Source organism: Aulonocara sp. 'chitande type north' Nkhata Bay, linkage group LG17, assembly GCF_057382095.1.
Source record: "Aulonocara sp. 'chitande type north' Nkhata Bay isolate Kocher_YH1m ecotype deep benthic linkage group LG17, A_spYH_male_GT1.1, whole genome shotgun sequence".
Lineage (NCBI taxonomy): Eukaryota > Metazoa > Chordata > Actinopteri > Cichliformes > Cichlidae > Aulonocara > Aulonocara sp. 'chitande type north' Nkhata Bay.
Window position 1 is genome coordinate 3,146,083 of NC_141360.1, and position 19,009 is coordinate 3,165,091.

The window sequence follows — 19,009 nt, forward strand, 5'->3', positions numbered from 1 at the left end:
CGACCGAGACTGTCCGAGCCGGGGCTCGAACCGGCAACCTTCCGATTACAAGGCGAACTCCCAACTCTTGAGCCACAATCGCCCCGTGAAAGTGAAAAGTGAAAGATTTTTGGTTGTTAGTTGGTACCATAACAGGAAAATGCATCAATTTGAAATAAGGCTAAATAGATTCAGGACCTTTACTGAACTGATTAAGTTTAGGGGGAAAAACATTTCTAAACAGTACTGGCATATAGTCGAACACTAGATATTAGTACTAGATAGTGCAGGTAATTTCACTCAGATGTATCATTGTATTAAATTCGGAGGGTTGAATTTCTGATGTATAGATTTCTTTGGCCTGTATTTGTACACAGAGAAAGAATTAAGCTCTGTTTTTGTCTCAGTGTACTTAACACAGCAGTATAGCATTTTTATACGTGCAATGGTGCAGAGTGCAAAGACGTTTGAATAAATTAATGAATAAATAGAGGGCAGATAACAGGCTGCTATATGTGTATGTATAGAATGCTTAAGCTTGCAGCATTAATTCCCCTCTCATGTCTCTCTGTAGTCACGGCTGCATCAGAAACCTCATAGATTTCTTTGAAATCCGCTGCTGCGGCCTGATCCGGCCCGTCACGGTGGACTGGACCACACAGTACACAATAGAATACGACCAGACGTCTGGCTCGGGCTACCAGCTGGTGTAGAGGAGGAGGAGTAAGAGGATGAAGAGGGAAGGGGAGTGTGAGCAGAGCGTGGATGGATAAATGGACGACCCTCACTCTCCCTCTCCACCCCTCCTCTGGCGAGCATATCTGAGTGATGGCGTTCTTGTGAGCACCTGCTTTTTGGACCATCTCTCCCTCACCGATCAAACAACAACAAAAAGAATCAGCCAGGACTAGCATGCTGTTACGGGGCAACACCACACCCACCCCCTCCCCCTGGCCTTCACCACCACCACCTTTACTACTATTACTACTACTATTACTCTACCTTTGCCGCTGACCAACTCTCTTCCTCTCTTCTCCTGAGCTCTTTGGACGGTGCGTTGCTGCCAGGCACAAATGCCGAGGAGAGAGGAATTACAAAACTTAAAAGCTCTTCTATCCGGAGACTCGACACTGCAGAAAAAGTAGAGCCACGAAGAGGCGACGCTGTTCTTTCCCCGTCCCCCACTCGATATCTTATTTATGGTGTCCCTGTCCGTGTGCCCCGTACATGTCTGTTTCTGATTGGTCCGGGCGCTCTGCCGTTCCTGTCACATTAACTGTGGTGAAAGATAAAAGAAAGTTGTTTTTTTTTAAATATATACGTGTATATGAAAAAAAGCAAGAAATCGTTTTAAAGTATGATAGAAATAAGGGAATGTCTTTTAAGGTCTTGTTTTTTGTTTTTATTCTGCACCGTGATGAGTTTCCGGCGCAGCTGATGATTTGCCAACCAGTGCTGAACTTGTCATAGGAGAGAGTTTGGTTAGAGGGAGCCGCTGCAGAAGTCCCACTTCTCACCTGCTCGAGTTAAAGCTGCTTTCCTCTCGAGACACAGGCTTAGTGCGAATAGGAGGGGTTTAACCCCAGAGTAGTTGCTGTGCAGTAAGAACGCAGGATTGGGAGCGCACGGAGAACGACTCCTTCAGCGGCGACCGCTCTAGAAACGTGACAGAAACGATCCTACAGACAATGTGATACTATGTGAGGTATATTTATTTTCAAGCTATTTATAGAGAAAGTAACTATGTTCTAGCAACATCATCTTTACATTTCAGATCAACTTAGCTGAGTAGGTTTTATGAGTTAAAAAAGGCGTGCGTACGTGTAGCTGTAGAAGATGGAGGGCAGAGAAGCTTGCCTGCAAACCCCTGTAGGCGGCTACAGCAAGTGTATTTATTACCTGCAGAGTTTAAGAGAAGGCAGCGGGAGGACAGATGAGTTTACAAGGGTTTCATTCCGTGTTTTTCTTCAGAAGCTGTACAGTCTTATTTGTTTGTCGTGTCATTTGTCTGCCTACATTATTGCACTGATTTTTTTTTTTTTTCAAGTTTGAATTTTTTTTAAATTTTGGCCATTACTGAACAGAAGCAGAGCTTCACGCCGACGCTTCCATTGTTTACACAGAAGGAAAAGGACGGGCCGCCTCACATCGCTTTCTGTCCGGACCCCCGCACACGCAGCCTGCTCCACAGCAGCAGGAGGATGACCTGAGATGTCAAGAATGTGCATCTGTACATAAACATCATCTCCCTCTGCTTTTTCTTTTCATCAGTGTTAGCCCAACAGTGCTCCTGGACCTTTTTTTTCTTTTCTCGCGTTTGGGGGATTTCTTCCAAACAAGCCGAAAAAGGAGAAACTCGAGTGACTATACTCCAAGTGTATGACTGTAGCTTTTAGTGATGTCCGTCACTGCTGTCTATAGGCGTTTTAACTCTTACGAAGCTCCACTGCATGTATGATGCTTGGGACAGCCGGGCTGTCGCCGCCCCTGTCGTCGTCGTCTTCTTCATGGTGACAGCCAAGCGAGCCCTGTATCTGTATATAGTGAATGTTAAGTATTTGCAAGTACTTTTCTGCATTTTGTTCATTTGTCCTTTTTTAGGTTTCTTTCTCTCAAATCCAGTGTATTTAGTGAAAGTTGTCCTTCAGGTCGCCAGCTTTCCAGTGGGACCCTCCCTGTGCAAGCGTGTAATATATTTGAATGTTCCATTTTTTGTTTGTTTTATTTCTACCTTATATACCGCTGGGTTTGTTATTACCACTGGATGTACAAATTGTAAAGCAAAGACACTAGAGAACTAAGGCAGATGCCATTTTTGTTTTATTTTGGTTCTGTTTTTTAAAAGCTGAAATGTGATCATGCAATAGTTTTAAGGATAGAGGGAGGTTATATTATATAAAAGGCCTCCGAAACTTTTGAGCCTAGTGTTTGCATCATCAGAAGGGGACGGTTATGTCATCATTACATGTTTCAAGCCTCCATCTTTACTAACCACTGATGTCACTGCTGCCCTAAGAACATGACACACAGCAGCTTTGTTTTGTGTGCTTTAATGGTCAGAAGGCCCTGACCCAGCTGTACATTTCATATCAGTAACTAGCCTCTTGTGTTCTAATAATGCCTTTTAAGTGAACATAGATATATGCAGGCTAGTTTTGTTTTTTGTTTTTCTTTAGGGCGGTTCACCACTTCAGGCTCACACAGGACATGAATTCAAAGCCATCTCAGTCCTCACTAGTTCTTCCAGCAGCCTAAAAAGTCTCTTCTGTCTCCCCCCTCCCCCGCCTCTCTCACCTTCACCATGTGGGATAGTAAAAGCAGAAAAAAAGAAAGCACATAATCATATCCAGTGCCTCTCTGCCCACCTCCAGACATCACTGTTACTCCGCTTCAGATGTAAACATATGGGCATGGTTCAGTTTTAATGGCTTTAATAATAAAATACAGTCAAATGTGACCCGTTGGTTTGTTCATGTTTTTTATTTTATTTGTATCAACAGCACCTTTTAAGCATCAAAGCATAGAGGATGAAATGTGTTCATGTTGGGCAGAGTGACTGTGGTCCCACCGAGCCATCACTGAGCGTGAACCAGAGCACCGGCTCCTTGGCCATAACCGAACCCTTTGGGGCCAAAGTTCTTGGCATAACATGCTGTGGAGGGAAAGAAGAAACATCAACAAACCTCTCTACTTCTAATTGTCATTCTATTTGAAAGCTTCTTAAATCACTGCTACCAGTAAATTATTTATTGTTGTGTAAACCTGAAATGACACACAACACAAGCTAACAACACTGTGTCATGTTAGCACAACTTGATTCTTGGTGGCACAGGTTCAACAAAGTGCTGGAAACTTTCCTCCGAACGTTGATCCATATTGTTTCACAGCATCACAGTTTGCTTGGTTGCACATCCAGGTTGTGAATCTCCCATTGCACTACATCTCAGAGGTGCTCTACTGGGTTGAGATCTAGTGACTGTCAAGGCTGTTACATGCAATGAAATAATTCATATTCAAGAAACTATTTGGAGATGGTGTGTCATCCTGCTGGAAGCAGCCATCCACTGTATTCACATAGGCAGGGTCGCGGTGAACAAAGCTCATTTGATACTAATGTGCCAAGAAAATCCAAACTATTACCCCACTATGACCAGCATGAAGCGGGGATAAAAAGCAGGCTGGATCCATGTTTTCATGGTGCTTATGCCAAGCGCAGAGCCTACTGTGCAGAAATCAAGATTATCAGACCAGGGAATGTTTTTCCACGCTTCCGTTGCTCAATTTTGGTGAGCTCATGACAACTGTAGCCTCATCTCCAAAAGTTGTGTCTGTTCATCAGGACGTAGCGTTTTGTGGGAGAAACGTTTCATCACTCATCTCAGCTGACTGCAGGTTTCCAATCTTATAAACAGTACATTTGCATAATGACTGAAACCAGCCCACTGAAGGAACAAACAGCTGGGAGGTCAGTTCCTTCATCATGATTATGCAAATTCTCATGAAATGTGTCTCCCACTGAAAACGCTACGTCCAGATGAACAGAATCAACTGTTGGAGATTTACTTACCTGGATGATTGAGCACGCATCACGACGAAACTGTAGCCTCAGACTCCTGTTGTCAGCTGACAGGAGTGGTACATGATGCTTCTGCATACCTTAGCTGTAATGAGTTGTTATTTGAGTTGCTGTTGCCTTCCTATCAGCTTAAAGCAGTCGGGCTATTCTCTTCTTTTTGGACCCTTCTCTGATGAACTCTAGAGATGGCTGTGTGGGGAAAATCCAAGCAGATCAGCAGTTTCTGAAATGCTCAGACCAGCCTGTCTGGCACCAACAACAATGCAACGTTCAAACTCACTTAAAATCGCCTTTCTTCACCATTCGTTTGGTCCATTAACCAACCAATATCATGAACCAACAGGACCTCCGTAGGTGGATTTAACCATTAACACAACTGTGTCAAGATGTCTGCTGTGAAAGCAGTTTGTTTTCCTGTCGCTTGCACTTACAGTTTTGACCTCTATGACCCAGTGACTGAGCAGATCTAATCACTGCAACAGAAACCTCCTGTGTGTACGTGTTTCCAGTCCTTTCAGTAGCAGCAGCGCCTGCTTTCCCAGCTTTAGCTGTTTATTTAACATGCACGTGTTAAGGTTCAATACCCCCGCTCTTTGGATTGTGGTAAAACAAAGACCTGCAGAATTTCCATTCTCTGTGTAGCATTCCTAGATTTCATTCAATAAACCGCAGCGTTTCCTTGAGCTCTGTCTACAAACATCGGATCTGCTGTCCACATCTGTCTTTGAAACACTCAGGCGGGGCACCGTAACAACATCCAGATGTTGCTGAAACAGAGAGCGGACATGTCTGTTAGAGGACAGCGAGCTGTCAGATTGATTGATAGCGGCAGCAGAGCTGAGGGTGTTTGTCTTTAGAGCCGAGTTGCAACATTCCTGCCCATCAGTGCACGGTTTCCTTGTGACGTACAGCAAACAAGATCTGCTGACAGTTGTGTTTACGACTGTTTCTGCCAGCGTGTATCACTCTTCTGTTCAAGCAAAGCATCCCATTGTGCTGAGAGGAGAGAGCTTGTTGTGGAGGTCAAATTGGTGAGGCTCTGTTAATATGACAGAGCCAAACCCACAGAAAACATGCGACACAACACCAGCTACAGCATGTTTCACTTCAGAAAGTCCATCCCATTTGACTTTTTGCTGATATGGTCACATTCACTGGCACAGGAGCAGAGAATAATTTGCATAATGCCGTTACTGATCTAATTAGCTGACTTTGTGTTTGTGAGTAACAAGTCGACCGTTCTGTCTCTTTTATGCGAAGGCATCATCCCTTGTGCAAGTCACAAGACTAACAGGACACACAGCACAATCTTAAAAGTGAGCAGCTTTAAATGTTCCCCTGGCTCAGTCCTGAGACTGATGTATGTAAATGCAATGGCATTAGCATGCTGCCAATAGGGTTGCCAACTCCCTGAAAAATAAATAAGGGACACCTCGTGGCCAGGGCCGGGCGACCCAGTTGTCTTCACCCTTCCCAGTGTGGTAGCTCTTTTTTTTGTGTGTAAAATTATTTTTTAACCATTTGACTTGAATTTGATTTAAGCAGATGCATATTCTTTGTGATATGACCGTATGGGAAACAAATGATCATTTAGCCATTTATTTTTAGCTCACAATGACAACATTAACACAATAAAACAGATCTCTTTCTTAAACAGAAGCCTGTCATGCTTAACTTTTGAGAATATAAGTAAATCTTTCTTTAAAAGAACTCTGTCCTACTTAACTTAAAATTATATAAATTAATAGAAAACAATAGAACGAAAAATATTCTTGTAACTGTGCACATATAGTGCATTTAGTACAATTGGCTCCAGTTGAAATATTATTTCAGCTTTTCTAAAGCTAATCAGCTGCTCCTGTTTGTAAACCCGCTTGTTCCCATGATTGCGCATCATAACTCATCATCATTATTCATCTATGTATTACTTTTATGTATTAGTCATCTATTTGTTGTAATCATCTATCCTTGCAGTTGTTTATTACACAAAATAAATTATATTATCACACTTCTGGCCACATAGCGCTGATATTCACTGCACATGCCCATATTAACCCCAATGTTTACATACCATATCTGCTTCTGCCGTGGCCTGGTGGACAAGAAATTGGTTAAGGGTTCCCCGAGCTTTCACGCCCCTCATGTTCTTCATGTGCCACCACTAGAAGCATGCCTATGGAAAAAGTGCGCTGGCACACAGTGCAGTGAGCAGAGTGAAGCTGACCCCCCACCCACTTAACGTAAAGGCAAATAGGCGGAGCGGTTGGTGCTACGTTTGTGCTGATTTGTGCAGGTAAAATTAGCGTTTGTGCTGCTACGGTTTCCGAGATATTAAACTTTATTTTATAGGTCATTCAAAGGTCACCATCCCCCCAGACTGCTCCAAAACGGGCCAAAATGGTCTACTTTTTTAGTGCTACGTTTGTGCTGGTTTGTGCAGGTAAAATTAGCGTTTGTGCTGCTACGGTTTTAAAGATATTAATGAAAATGTAAAGGTCAACCAGCCCCCCCACATTACCCAAATCCAACAAAAGTGGTATCAAACGTTTGTGCTACGTTTGTGCTGGTTTGTGCTGCAGAAATTTTTGTTTGTGCCGTTATTATTTTAAAGATATTAACAAAAATTTCTAGAGGTCAACCAGTCCCCCCATATTAATGGAATCAAACAAAATGGATGTCAAACGTTTGTGCTGGTTTGTGCTGCAAAAATGTTTGTTTGTGCTGCTAACATTTTAAAATGTTTAATAAAATAACGTCTTGATGCGTGCTTAATCATCCAGGTAAGTAAATCCCAAAAGGTTGATTCTGTTCATCTGGACATTTTCAGTTGGAGAAACGTTTCGTCACTCATCCAAGTGACTTCTTCAGTCTCAGCTGACTGTAGGTTTCCCCAACCATATAAACAGTATATTTGCATAGTGAAGGAAACTAGCGCCACTGAATGAACAATGTGCCGGGGGGTTAATTCCATGATTGTTAGTATGCAAATTCTTATGACCATTGATCAATGACAACTAATCAAAGCCTATTGATCAATGGCCATGAGTACCATTCACAGAAAGTGGGGAATGGCTACAATCACAGCATTGTAGGATGGCGAAAGATCAACCTTTTGGGATTTACTTACCTGGATGATTAAGCACGCATCAAGACGTTATTTTATTAAACATTTTAAAATGTTAGCAGCACAAACAAACATTTTTGCAGCACAAACCAGCACAAACGTTTGACATCCATTTTGTTTGATTCCATTAATATGGGGGGGGCTGGTTGACCTCTAGAAATTTTTGTTAATATCTTTAAAATAATAACGGCACAAACAAAAATTTCTGCAGCACAAACGTAGCACAAACGTTTGATACCACTTTTGTTGGATTTGGGTAATGTGGGGGGGCTGGTTGACCTTTTGACCTTTACATTTTCATTAATATCTTTAAAACAGAAGCAGCACAAACGAAATTTTTAGCAGCACAAACCAGCACAAACGTAGCACAGTTGATTGACACCCATTTTGTTTGATTTAATTAATGTGGGGGGGCTGGTTGACCTCTGATGACCTCTAGAAATTGTTATTAATATCTTTAAAATGATAGCAGCACAAACGAAAATCTTTGCAGCACAAACCAGCACAAACGTAGCACAAACGTTTGATACCACTTTTGTTGGATTTGGGTAATGTGGGGGGGCTGGTTGACCTTTACATTTTCATTAATATCTTTAAAACCGTAGCAGCACAAACGCTAATTTTACCTGCACAAATCTGCACAAACGTAGCACTAACCGCTCCGCCTATTTGCCTTTACGTTTCAAGTGGGTGGGGGGTCAGCTTCACTCTGCTAGTGCAGTGCGCTGTATAGGTGTTATCGTGCACTTTCCCAGCCAGGTGTTTCCCTTTTCCCATTCCTCCTTTTTTTCTTTCTCTGAGGGGAACAAACATTGCTGCTCTAATGCTGGGCTCACACTGTGCGATCTTTGGCCCATTTTGAGACGATTTTTGAGTCGTGCGACCGATTTGGTGATCAGCCCGATTGTGGCCTTCATCGTGCGTCGTGTAGTATACGTGGGGTAACGAGAAGCGATTAACACCTCACGACCAGTTCCCGATCATCAATCGCTCGTGACGTGTCACCACAGCCGCTCACACTGCTCGCGCGCAAACACGTAAACGTCGGTGAAAAAGACGGAGCAGCACAGCTGTGCAGCCTGTGATCTGGACACAAGCGATGGAGGCACAACTTGTAGAACTTTGGAAAGCTCATCCGAGCCTTTTCGATGTGGCCTCACAAAATTATCACGACCACAACAACCATGAAAATAGTTGGATTTACATGCTGCTCAATCACAGCTGATCATGTTTTTCATTAGCAATTTAGCAAAGTTGATGGTGGTGGTGTGTCTGTGTGAGTGAAAGACAGAGGGAGCGACAGATTTTCTGTTATAACCTTCATGTTATGGAGGCACAGTGTGAGCACTCGGGTCGCATCAGAGCATCGGGCGGTATAGTGTGAGACCTGCATCGTGACCTACCAGCTTCTAACCCCTGCGAGTCAATCGTGCAGTTTGAGCAGGAGCTGAATAACGTGACTGAAAAAATCGCACAGTGTCTGCCCAGCTTTAGGTGTACTGTCGTCCGAGACTTGCACCGCAGTGTCGGCGTTTGTTTCCCTGTTGGCCATGCTTCTTGTTGTGGTCAACTGTTGTCTTCCGGTATTTTCTCTGTAAGCGACCTTTCCTCGACCAATGAGATGAGCGGTAATCTGAATTGTCATAAGTGTGCTGTCAGCTCATTGGTCACAAAGCAGGAGAGGGGCTGGGAATTATGTTTTCAAACAAAGTGTTAATTCCATTAAAAGTTATAGACTACTTTTGATTCTCACTGTATTACGGGACAAAGTGCGTCCCTTATTAGCTCAATACGGGACGTGTACTTTTGTTTCTAAATACGGGACGATTCCGTCTTTTAAGGGACGGTTGGCAACCCTAGCTGCCAATGAACATGCTAACATACTAGCATGCTAAAAAGCGTTTAACCAAATGTACATCAGAGACAGATGGAATGTTATCTGCTTTGCAGGTATTTGGTCACAAGCTGTACTGTTTCAATAATGCTGATGGCAGCAGAAAGTTAAAGGAACACACACATTTACCCCAAAGAGGCTCTGAAACCCTGTACCAAATGTCATTGCACTCCAATACCACTTGTCAGTCTTCCTGGTTAGATATTTGAGGACATGGGGAGTCCAAACAAACCTGACTCCAGTTTCTGCATTAAAGCAAATCTACCACAATCATTTCCAGCTCCATATTTTTATTGTTATTCCTGGACTTTACTCAACTTTACTCTGTGTTATTTACTTAACACGGAGCCTTGGTGCAGCTGTGTGGAAAATAAAAACAGTTTTAGTTCTCCTCCTTTTGGATTACGAGGAGGTCCTTTTAAGCAAACTTTAATCTGACCGGTTCCCTCACACAAACAGGTTTGAACAGCAGTGTTCTCCAACATACATTTTCAATCTGACTTTCGAGCCATGAAGTGTGGTATGCCACACATTTCCTTCTCTCACCCCAACTGGTCGTGGCAGATGGCCCCGCCCCTCCCTGATCCTGTGAGAGGTTTCTTCCTGTTAAAAGGGAGTTTTTCCTTCCCACTGTTGCCAAGCGCTTGTTCATAGAGGGTCGTCTGATTGGTGGGGCTTTCTCTGTATCATTGTAAGGTCTGGGCAACTGAACTGAATTACTGAATTAAAACTGAACTCAGTTAAAATTGAATTGAATATTATTCATTAACTGATTAATGGAGTGTCGATCTATCCAGTGGGAAAATGCGCTGGTGCTGGGATTGCTTTGTAGAAGCTGTAAGTAATCTCTCTTAATTCCTGGGTGGAGTTATTATGGTAGCGGAGACGTTTCTGGAAACCTTTTCAGGAAATCTAAATTGTGTCTGAAGCACTCTGTTGTAATGCTGGAATGAAGCATTGCAAATTATTTAGATTTGTCTCACCTTTGCAGTAGATTTCTCCATCTTTCTCAGTCTGGGTGGTCGACTCCAGGCTCTTGCCACATTTTGCACAGCGGAAACAGTTCTTATGCCATGGCTGCAACGAAAAGCAGGAAGATTTGATCTCATTTGATCAGCTATTATGCTTTTATGCCACAGCTAGATTAAACTGCAAGGCTCGTACAATGTCAGGTCAATTCTATAACAGCTGATACCTGCACATGCTTCTTGGATCATGTATCATCAGTGCTTTTATTAAATCCAATTAAAGCAACTTGGCTTTCCCACGGCCTGGGGCGTTTTCATTACACAGAAAATTACAGGTCATGTCTTAGCCAATGAGAAGAGCCTCTCCTCCCATTAGGAAACACATTAACAGCTCTGATAACGTCACCAGCTGTTACTCAGCTCATGCATGAAGCCACAAGTGATCACTGACAGGAAATGATCCACTCCTCCCACTTTGAGAGGCAACAGAAATCCAGCACACAAATCGTTTGTCCTCCATGGACAGCTTTTCATATGAGCAACTGCTCTGAGAGTTATTGATTTCTGAAAACATCCTGCCGATACGTCCCTAGACGTAAATCAGAGCACTGACAATAGCAGGCTTAGTCCGATTAACACCAGCTGTCCGGAAGCTCCCATCCAGACTCTGTGGAACGGCTTCAATCAGAAAAACAGCATTCGCGTTCTCTCATTAGGAGAAACCGCAGCAAACCTCCAGCGTGTGGTTCAGCACAGGCAAGACCATGTGTGTTCAATCCAGTCAAACCAGTCTCACCCCTGTGGTTTGCAGACTGTGATCCAGTGGAGTTCAAGGACCTCATTTGTGCTGGGACTGTTCATGCTAAAGCTGTGTTTGATGAGAGTTGTGTAGCGCTGAGTGGAGTCTGCACACTAGAAAAGTGTTTTCTGAATAACATTAAATCACACTGCAGATTGCCATCGATCAAACTGATTTAAAGGTGTCTACAGTGCAAACAGAACAAAAACAGCACAAAGGTGCAGTTGTGTGTTCTTGAAGCAAGTCCACATTAACGTAATAATAAATTCATAACATTTTTGAAACTTGGCTGAACTAGTGAAAGTTAAATAGCTGACTTGGACAATGTCTTGAGCAGATGCCTCAATTCAAAGTTCATATTGGATTCATATTCAGAGATGCATCTTTCTCGTTTAAAGGGCAGCTAATATGCTGATTTCAACTCTGTTTGTTGTCATCTCAGACACTTCGACTGTAGCTTTGCATGAGCCACAGTAATCCTTGTTGCAGATCTGCCGTAAGCACTCTCTGATTGGCTGCCTATCACAAACCAGAGTTTAGTGCCTGACACGACCATATTAGGCATATCCAATGTCAGCTGAAGCCGAAGCTTTTGATTCACTGGATTGCTTGTGACTTCAGTATTGTGAACCTTGAGCAACCAACTATAAATGACGCAAAGTAACACGTCCCTGCTGTTGTGTTTTTATGTCCAAGACTGGATCGATCAGCATTCAGTGATGTGCCAGCTCATGGGGGTCACGATCCATCAAACCACACAAAACTTTAGTTCTCGTCACTACTGAGAACGACAAACGTGTCCTTGACATGAAGCATTTGTGTGATTTTGGTGAAGCCCTACAAAGTGGACACTGTGTGCCAGTTTCACTAAAGCCTGAAAAGCAGAGAGACTGAAGGTCTGTGGTGTGATCTTTAAACACACTTCAGGTAAAACTCTCACCTTGCCTGCCCCCATGATCTTCTCGGCTGCGTAAACCGAGTCTCCACACCGGGCGCATTTCTCCGAACCGCCAAACTTCTGAGCAAATTTGGATGGGTTGGGGTTGGTCGTGGGTCTGTGAGTCTGGGTCCTTGGGTGGGAAAGGGCAAATAAATATACGGCAAATTATTTCAGAGGAAAAGTTAATTTATTGTTCACATGTTCAACTCTCATTTCAGTCAGACTGACATTGTTCTGTAAATTCAAAGAGTCCTAAAATCAACATATCAGACTATTTGTGGTGCTAGTATTGAACAAAGTAGGATCCAAAACATTAAGATCCAGAAAACAACCTGACTGCTCTGCTGTCTGTTCTCTGCCAATGGTGGGAAAATAAGCAGGGCACCATGGGGCCCGGAGGAATGCTTATCGAAGGGTGACTGCCAGCCTCAGTGGCCCCTGAATGAAGGTCTTTGTGATGGAGGATACAGCAGGGTGAGCGAGATCCTTCTGGTTGCATAATAACTCTTTCATAATCGAATCACCTGACGTCTGAGGCAGGGTAATAATTATGCAGTGTAACAAAACCTCGGATGCAATTTTGCCTTAGGAGCGTCCAGAAAATATCCCCAACCCATTCCCGGGCTGCAGGCTGGAAGCTTGATGGAAAGCAACGATCCTGTTCGGTTAGATGATGTTTTTCACTCTTAGATCTTTACTTTGAATTTCAGACTTGCCTCATCTTGTACTCTGGGTCCCTTTTAAAATGACACCATTTCCAAGATTCATGTCTGCAGACTTCATGGCAGATGAATCAGATCTTATCAGACCTCAAAGGACAAACATGTTTCTCATGTAAAGGAATGGATTTAAACCCACTGTTACAATGTACTGTGTTGTGAGTTACTGTACATGCAAACTGTACTAACATTATAACCCAAAAAGGTTAGTGCATGGCATTTTACTGTAGCTAATGGTCGACAGTGAGAAGCCTGTATCCTCTTCAAAGACAGGTCCCAGTCTCACAGTTTTAAAGCAACCCAGCTCTGCACCAAAACCTGTTGAATCAAATGATTATTATTGGAGGTAAACACTGGTTATAGAATCTATTTCCAGAAATTCTCATTTTTAAAGACAATATTCGCATTAGTGTAAAAACAAAAATATGTTTCCATACTCTTTTTTTGTCTCTTTATCCAGATCCAAATTCTATACTACTCCTTCCATACTGTGTAGGAATCTTGTGGATCTACATCTGGGAATTGACTTAGCCAAGCTGGATTTGATAAAGAAGTGGAGTTTTGCCAGTATTCCTGTAAGGTTTCTTTCCTCTCTCAAAGCGCTGTGGTTCTTGCAGAAAAGGGCCGGGACTGTGAAGCGCAGAGGCTTGTTCATGGTTATGAAATCTTTACTCTGAACGACACTACTCGGGCAAGCTGATCTGTATGCAAACATACAGATTGTCTTGTTATTGCCATTTGTACGCATTTAAATTGCATCTGGTGATATTTTCAAATCAGGCAAAGATTCATTTTACAGGACAGCGCTCACCTACATAGCTACATAATAACCTCTATTTCTGGTTTTTGTGTGAAGTAGTTTGTGTATTTGGGATCAGCTTCAACCTCAGTTCCATAAGTACGTGCTGACAATGGCACTGTGACAGTCAGCAGCCACAGCTTATAAAGATCATTACAAATAATGCAACACTACACAGTGGCCTCGACAACCACACCGCAGCATTACATCTGTGCAATTATAACTGATGAATGATGCTTTGTTAAGATATTATAGTTTCATAGTTACTGGCAACACTGTTGGGAATTTACACAAAGTTAACACTTTTTAAACTCCCACAGAAACAATAAACATCACCAGAACTCAGACGAGAGCCAGTATACAGCAAAGTTACATCACTGCATACAGTAGTGATGTCATGAAATACCATGTGCACATGTTAACTGCAATAACCATTGTGATCACAGTTAGTCAGAGTTACGCTTTAATCATTATGTAAAGGGAGTGTTTCCCTGACTGTCGCCAAAGTGCTTGCTCATGGGGTCATTTGATTGTTGGGTTTTTCTCTGTATGCATTATTGTAGGGTCTACCTTACAATATAAAGCACCTTGAGGTGACTGTTGCTGTGATTTGGCACTCTATGAATGAAACATTCATTGAAGTCCAGCTTACTCTTCAGGCTTGATTCCCAGCCGTTCTCCCCGATCCATGTTGAGTGTTCCTGCTCCCTGTCCATAGCCATAGCCTTTAGGACCGTATTTTTTTCCATAGCACGATTTGCAGTAGATCTCCTGGTCATGACTGGCCAGAGTGGTGCTGTCCAAACCCTTCCTGCAGACCACTGTGGACACACACACAGCAGCAGTTAAGTGAGAGGAAAGGTCTTCTAAATTCTTTTCACTTGGTTACATTTACATGTATTTACTGCCTAAATGTAGCACATGACATGTCTGAAATACTATAAAGATTTTAAGTACTAGATGAAATTCTAATATTTATTATTAGACTCCTTTAGAGTAGCACAGATCCATCCATATTCAATCTTTTACTGGCTTTTAGTGCGGCCCCTCAGTTCCTCCTCCTTGTTTCTTTCCCTTTACAGTCATTCTTCCCTTAAAGTCAGTGTTCTAAAAACTGCGTCCCTCTCACAAGCAGCACACAAAGTGCAGGTGAGTTGTGTGTCTGTGGTCACCTATTATGCTAACTTCTAACTCTGTATTCTTTGGGATTTCCTAAATTAGCCATGCAGGGCTCAAATTCATTTTTTGAGTACTCCACCCAGGGTCCGAAACATGGCCCTCCAGCTCCCCTCGTAACTAACTTTGTTCTGAATGGCTAAATTGACATAATGTACCTGGAAGGGTAATTTACAGTGTCAGCTGAAAGCAGTCCACTTTCTGTCAACAACAACTGTGGGAATGAAAAGAAGATTGTTTGTAGTTTCTGTTTTATCCTCCCGTGTAACTTTAATGACCAGTTTTGACACCTCAGTATACATCAATAAACATGACGAACATTAGAATATCTCTCCCACTGAAAACGCTACGTCCAGATGAACGATATGACAGAAACAAGGGTTACTCCTAGTAGGTGTCCAAGGGGGGAAAGTAAAATATCTGATAGCCACAAAGGTCTGAAGAGCCAGTTCAAGAATGTGAACCAGCTGCTAAGAATGAGAGGTTCAAAGACCTCTGGCATTTAAAGTTCACATCTACAATAATCAACAAAACAAGAACAGATTCTTCAAATTCCAGTGTTTTCTCTTATGACTTTAACACCATTTTGATTGCAACTGCAGGTATTTAAATAACATAAAGTAAGAGGTTAAAGAAAATCAATTCCAGCTTGAGTCTGGCTGTATACCAAAGGTGTTGGAAAAATTGACAGCATCTTGGCAGGTTTGTCTTAGCAGAGAAAGCAGCGTCTGTAAAAACAAAGGCTCCACGGGTGCTTTAGGCTGCACGCTTGTGCCCACGCTGGCTGCTGGGATTAGCTGAATTCTTTACACAATGGCCTTCGCTACGAGACTGTCTGAATCTGGTTTCAGATTTCACACAACCGGCAGGAAAAATGTCTCCATTCACGTCTGCACGTCTCCCAGCCAACACTGTCAAAACAAGACTTGCATGTCCCATTGAATGGCACCTAAATCCTGACTTGCCCTCCTCAGTTTGTGATGCACTTTTAGGTTTTTTGACAGTACTTCCTCTTTGCTTCAACTACATGTACACTAGTATTCCCCATGTGTTGCCACAGGCACTGACTGTGAATAAATAGGTGAGACAAAGACACAGATAGTGTACACAGAGTCATATGAGGCTGTGTGACTTCTCTGTCAGCATAAAGCTATCTTTCTTAAAAATCAGTGAATGTCGGAAAACAGAGAATTTGGACAAAAAAGTGCCCTTGCTCATCACCTCCTGGGTCAGACAAAGCTGTCTTTGTAATAGAGCTGCTCAAAAAGAAGAAACCCGCCTTTTGTGGCTCACACTGTTTTGCTCTTTTCTTGACAGCAGCTCTATGGAGAAATATCCTGATGTCTTCGCGAGGTCTTCACTGGAACATTTTCACTGACATTTTGAGGCTGGTTTGGGGTGAGGATTAGTGAGCGAAATGTCAGAGCAAGCTTTCTTAGGTGACCCGAGGAGGCGAAACAGAGTTCAAGCGCTGTCCTGCTTCGGCGGGGTCTACGCTGATGACAGGAACGTTGCTCAGTCTTATTCCAGATAAAGTTATATTTGCATTTTGATGCATTTGATGTACTTACTGCAGAGAAAACAGCATTTATGGAAGCTCTTGCCATCACACTGCACTTCCTCCGCGTGGTAAACCGTCCCGTGGCATGCTGCACACTTGTTGCCTCCGCCCCAGTTTGGCATGGTGTTTCTGACAAGACACAGAGATGATGAGAAAGGTTAAACATCTCGTCTGTTCCTCCTCTGAACTTCCAAACACGAGTGAGTAAAAAAAAGGACAGCTGTGTTTTCTGTCATATTAAAGCACTGCAGGATTTATATCACAATAGCAATGATTCGACTGAAAATTACAGCTACAGGCCACAACGTCTATCCCAACTGCATAAACAAAGTCAGCCTTGACAAAAGGGCAGACTAATACCCAGAGGAATGCTTGCGGGCGCCATGCCTCAGAGCTTTTGTTTCCTGATGAGCTGTGGCTGAAGGATGCAAACATTAACTGCACAGAAGAAGTGAGAAATAAACAGTGTCTTGTCACACCATGCGTCTCCCTAACGTTTGTCCATTTGCCTGTAATTACAGATTAAATCCCACTAAATACAAATGCAACATTTTAAGTTTCCCCTCACATGTCAGCACAAAACAAACCTGCTATGATATCATAGTTTGGAAATTAAACTTGAAAATGGCTGTGATTGTTCATTACACTCGAGACTATTAATCTTTTCTGTCACAGGTCTCCTCCCTGTTGGATTAGAGACTGCAGCACAGGCCCCCAGCATGAGAAGGGATCAAAGCCCACTAATGCTATACTTCAGCAGCTGATGAGAAAGTCGGTGTGGAAGTGCACAGGCCAACAAGTCTGCTGGTACTGGCTGTGGAAGTGTATTCCAGTCTATCTGAGAAAGAGTCTGAGCTTTGAGATCATGGCTGGACACGAAATCTTCCAGTGAAGCAAGACTAATGAAGCTGCATGGAGCTCCTCAAGAAAGATTCACTGAACCCTTTTCAAGAGAGGAAATCTGAAACTTATTATAAAATAAGAAATTAAGTGTTTTTTCCTGCCATTTCTCGCATAGACTACAGACTGCATTGGGACAACTGAAACAATAAGGCGACTCCATAACATATCAGTGAATGGTAATGACCTTATTTTATATTATTCTGGAATATGAACATATTGAAAAAAGACAGGAGTTAAATTCTCATTCTGTCAGCCACGAGCTGTAACGTTTTTGTTTTCATTTTTACAGTGAATTTATATTATTAATAATATTGTCACCCTTACAAAAAAGCTGCAGTTAAAGTTAAAGTTAAAATCACAAAGATGCATTTGTCTGCTGGCTTTGCCCTTAAGGCACAGTTTGACCAGTCTGTGCGATACTTGATTACAACTGGCTAATGAACAGCTGAACACCGAGCAAAGAGTTTTGTATTAACGTTAGCTCACTGCTGTTTCTGGCATTGAACCTCGTTTCTTAAGTATATCTAAGTTATCAGTGAAACGCACAAAACAGTCTGCGCAAAAGTTGCCCGATAACTAGTCTACAAACATTTTGCACCAAAGACCAACAAGATTAATTCAATAATTTCTGTAATTCAAAAGTAATCTTTTTATCTTATCTTGTCACTGGAACAGTGAGTAATTCACACCGCGAACCCAAACCGGTTAAACAAAAAATTACCTTAAAATATTTTTTAAAAAGAAGAAAAAACAGCCAATATCCAAAACTGGTTGAGCTCGACCTCAGAGTCTGAATGGTATATCAAGAAACCTCCGTGGTACCTCCAGCACACACACGCCGTACTGCCACACAGCGCTCTGCTCCGCACATTTACAGAGAGAGGAGGGGTTTCACCCAGGGGCGTGAACTCAGCACTGCTGCTTTCCCGTGCGGTCGGAAGAGTAACGATTTATGTTGACACTGAAGGTAGACTGATTAAAACAAACAAACAAACAAACAAAACGTGGGTTCAGTGACAAGCCAGCTGATAATAGTTTCCCTTCGAGTAACCAAGTTGGAAGAGGTTGTGAAAAGTGTTTAATTTGTCTTTTGTGTGGGATAATTATGGTGGCAGTAGGATTGTATAATGATGGTGGATTATTCCTATAACAAAACCCCAAAAGACTTATTGTTTTATTTTATGTCATGTCACGTACCAGTGGCTCGGATTTCAAATATAGAATTATTGTCTTATCCATTTATACTGGATCATGTGGTTGAATATATTACTACAGAGAGCATGCAGAACCACCAGCTGTGTGCCTGAGTGCAGTCTGTCTTAAAACTCATGGATTTGTGCAGGAAAAAGGAAGCTGGTCTTCCTGTTAGGATTACAGGAAAGGAGACAGAGACAATAGACTTTAGTACAATAGACAATATTATATCTCTGCATTTGCGCATGCATCCATTTACAGGGAAATCATTTGCAGTATCCCAGAAAATTTGTCAGGGCTTAAATCACCACTGCTGTAAAATTTGCTGTAATCTTGCACCCTGCTGGACACAGAATGTAAAAACCACTACCAGAAAA

The 19,009-nt window shown here is 42.5% G+C and overlaps 3 protein-coding genes across 3 annotated transcripts in view; 2 read left to right on the top strand and 1 right to left on the bottom strand.

Annotated features, from left to right (window-relative positions):
* The window catches only part of zdhhc17 (zDHHC palmitoyltransferase 17), a 35,699-nt gene extending 32,247 nt beyond the window's left edge, over positions 1-3,452 (top strand). Inside the window, exon 17 of the mRNA XM_086270302.1 lies at positions 554-3,452. Within this exon, the coding sequence (XP_086126428.1) occupies positions 554-692 (139 nt within the window). The 3' untranslated portion in view covers positions 693-3,452. The remainder of the gene's footprint in view (positions 1-553) is intronic.
* The window catches only part of LOC147309449 (serine/threonine-protein kinase pim-2-like), a 581,324-nt gene that overhangs the window by 418,580 nt on the left and 143,735 nt on the right, over positions 1-19,009 (top strand). The gene's annotated exons all lie outside the window — the stretch shown is intronic.
* On the bottom strand, positions 3,441-18,305 carry csrp2 (cysteine and glycine-rich protein 2). Its single transcript, XM_086270303.1, has 6 exons — positions 18,160-18,305; positions 16,546-16,664; positions 14,451-14,619; positions 12,281-12,410; positions 10,557-10,650; positions 3,441-3,631 (listed from the first exon to the last, which is right to left on the bottom strand). Exons 2-6 carry the CDS (start codon positions 16,655-16,657, stop codon positions 3,555-3,557), a joined length of 582 nt encoding a protein of 193 aa, XP_086126429.1. The 5' UTR covers positions 16,658-16,664; positions 18,160-18,305; the 3' UTR covers positions 3,441-3,554.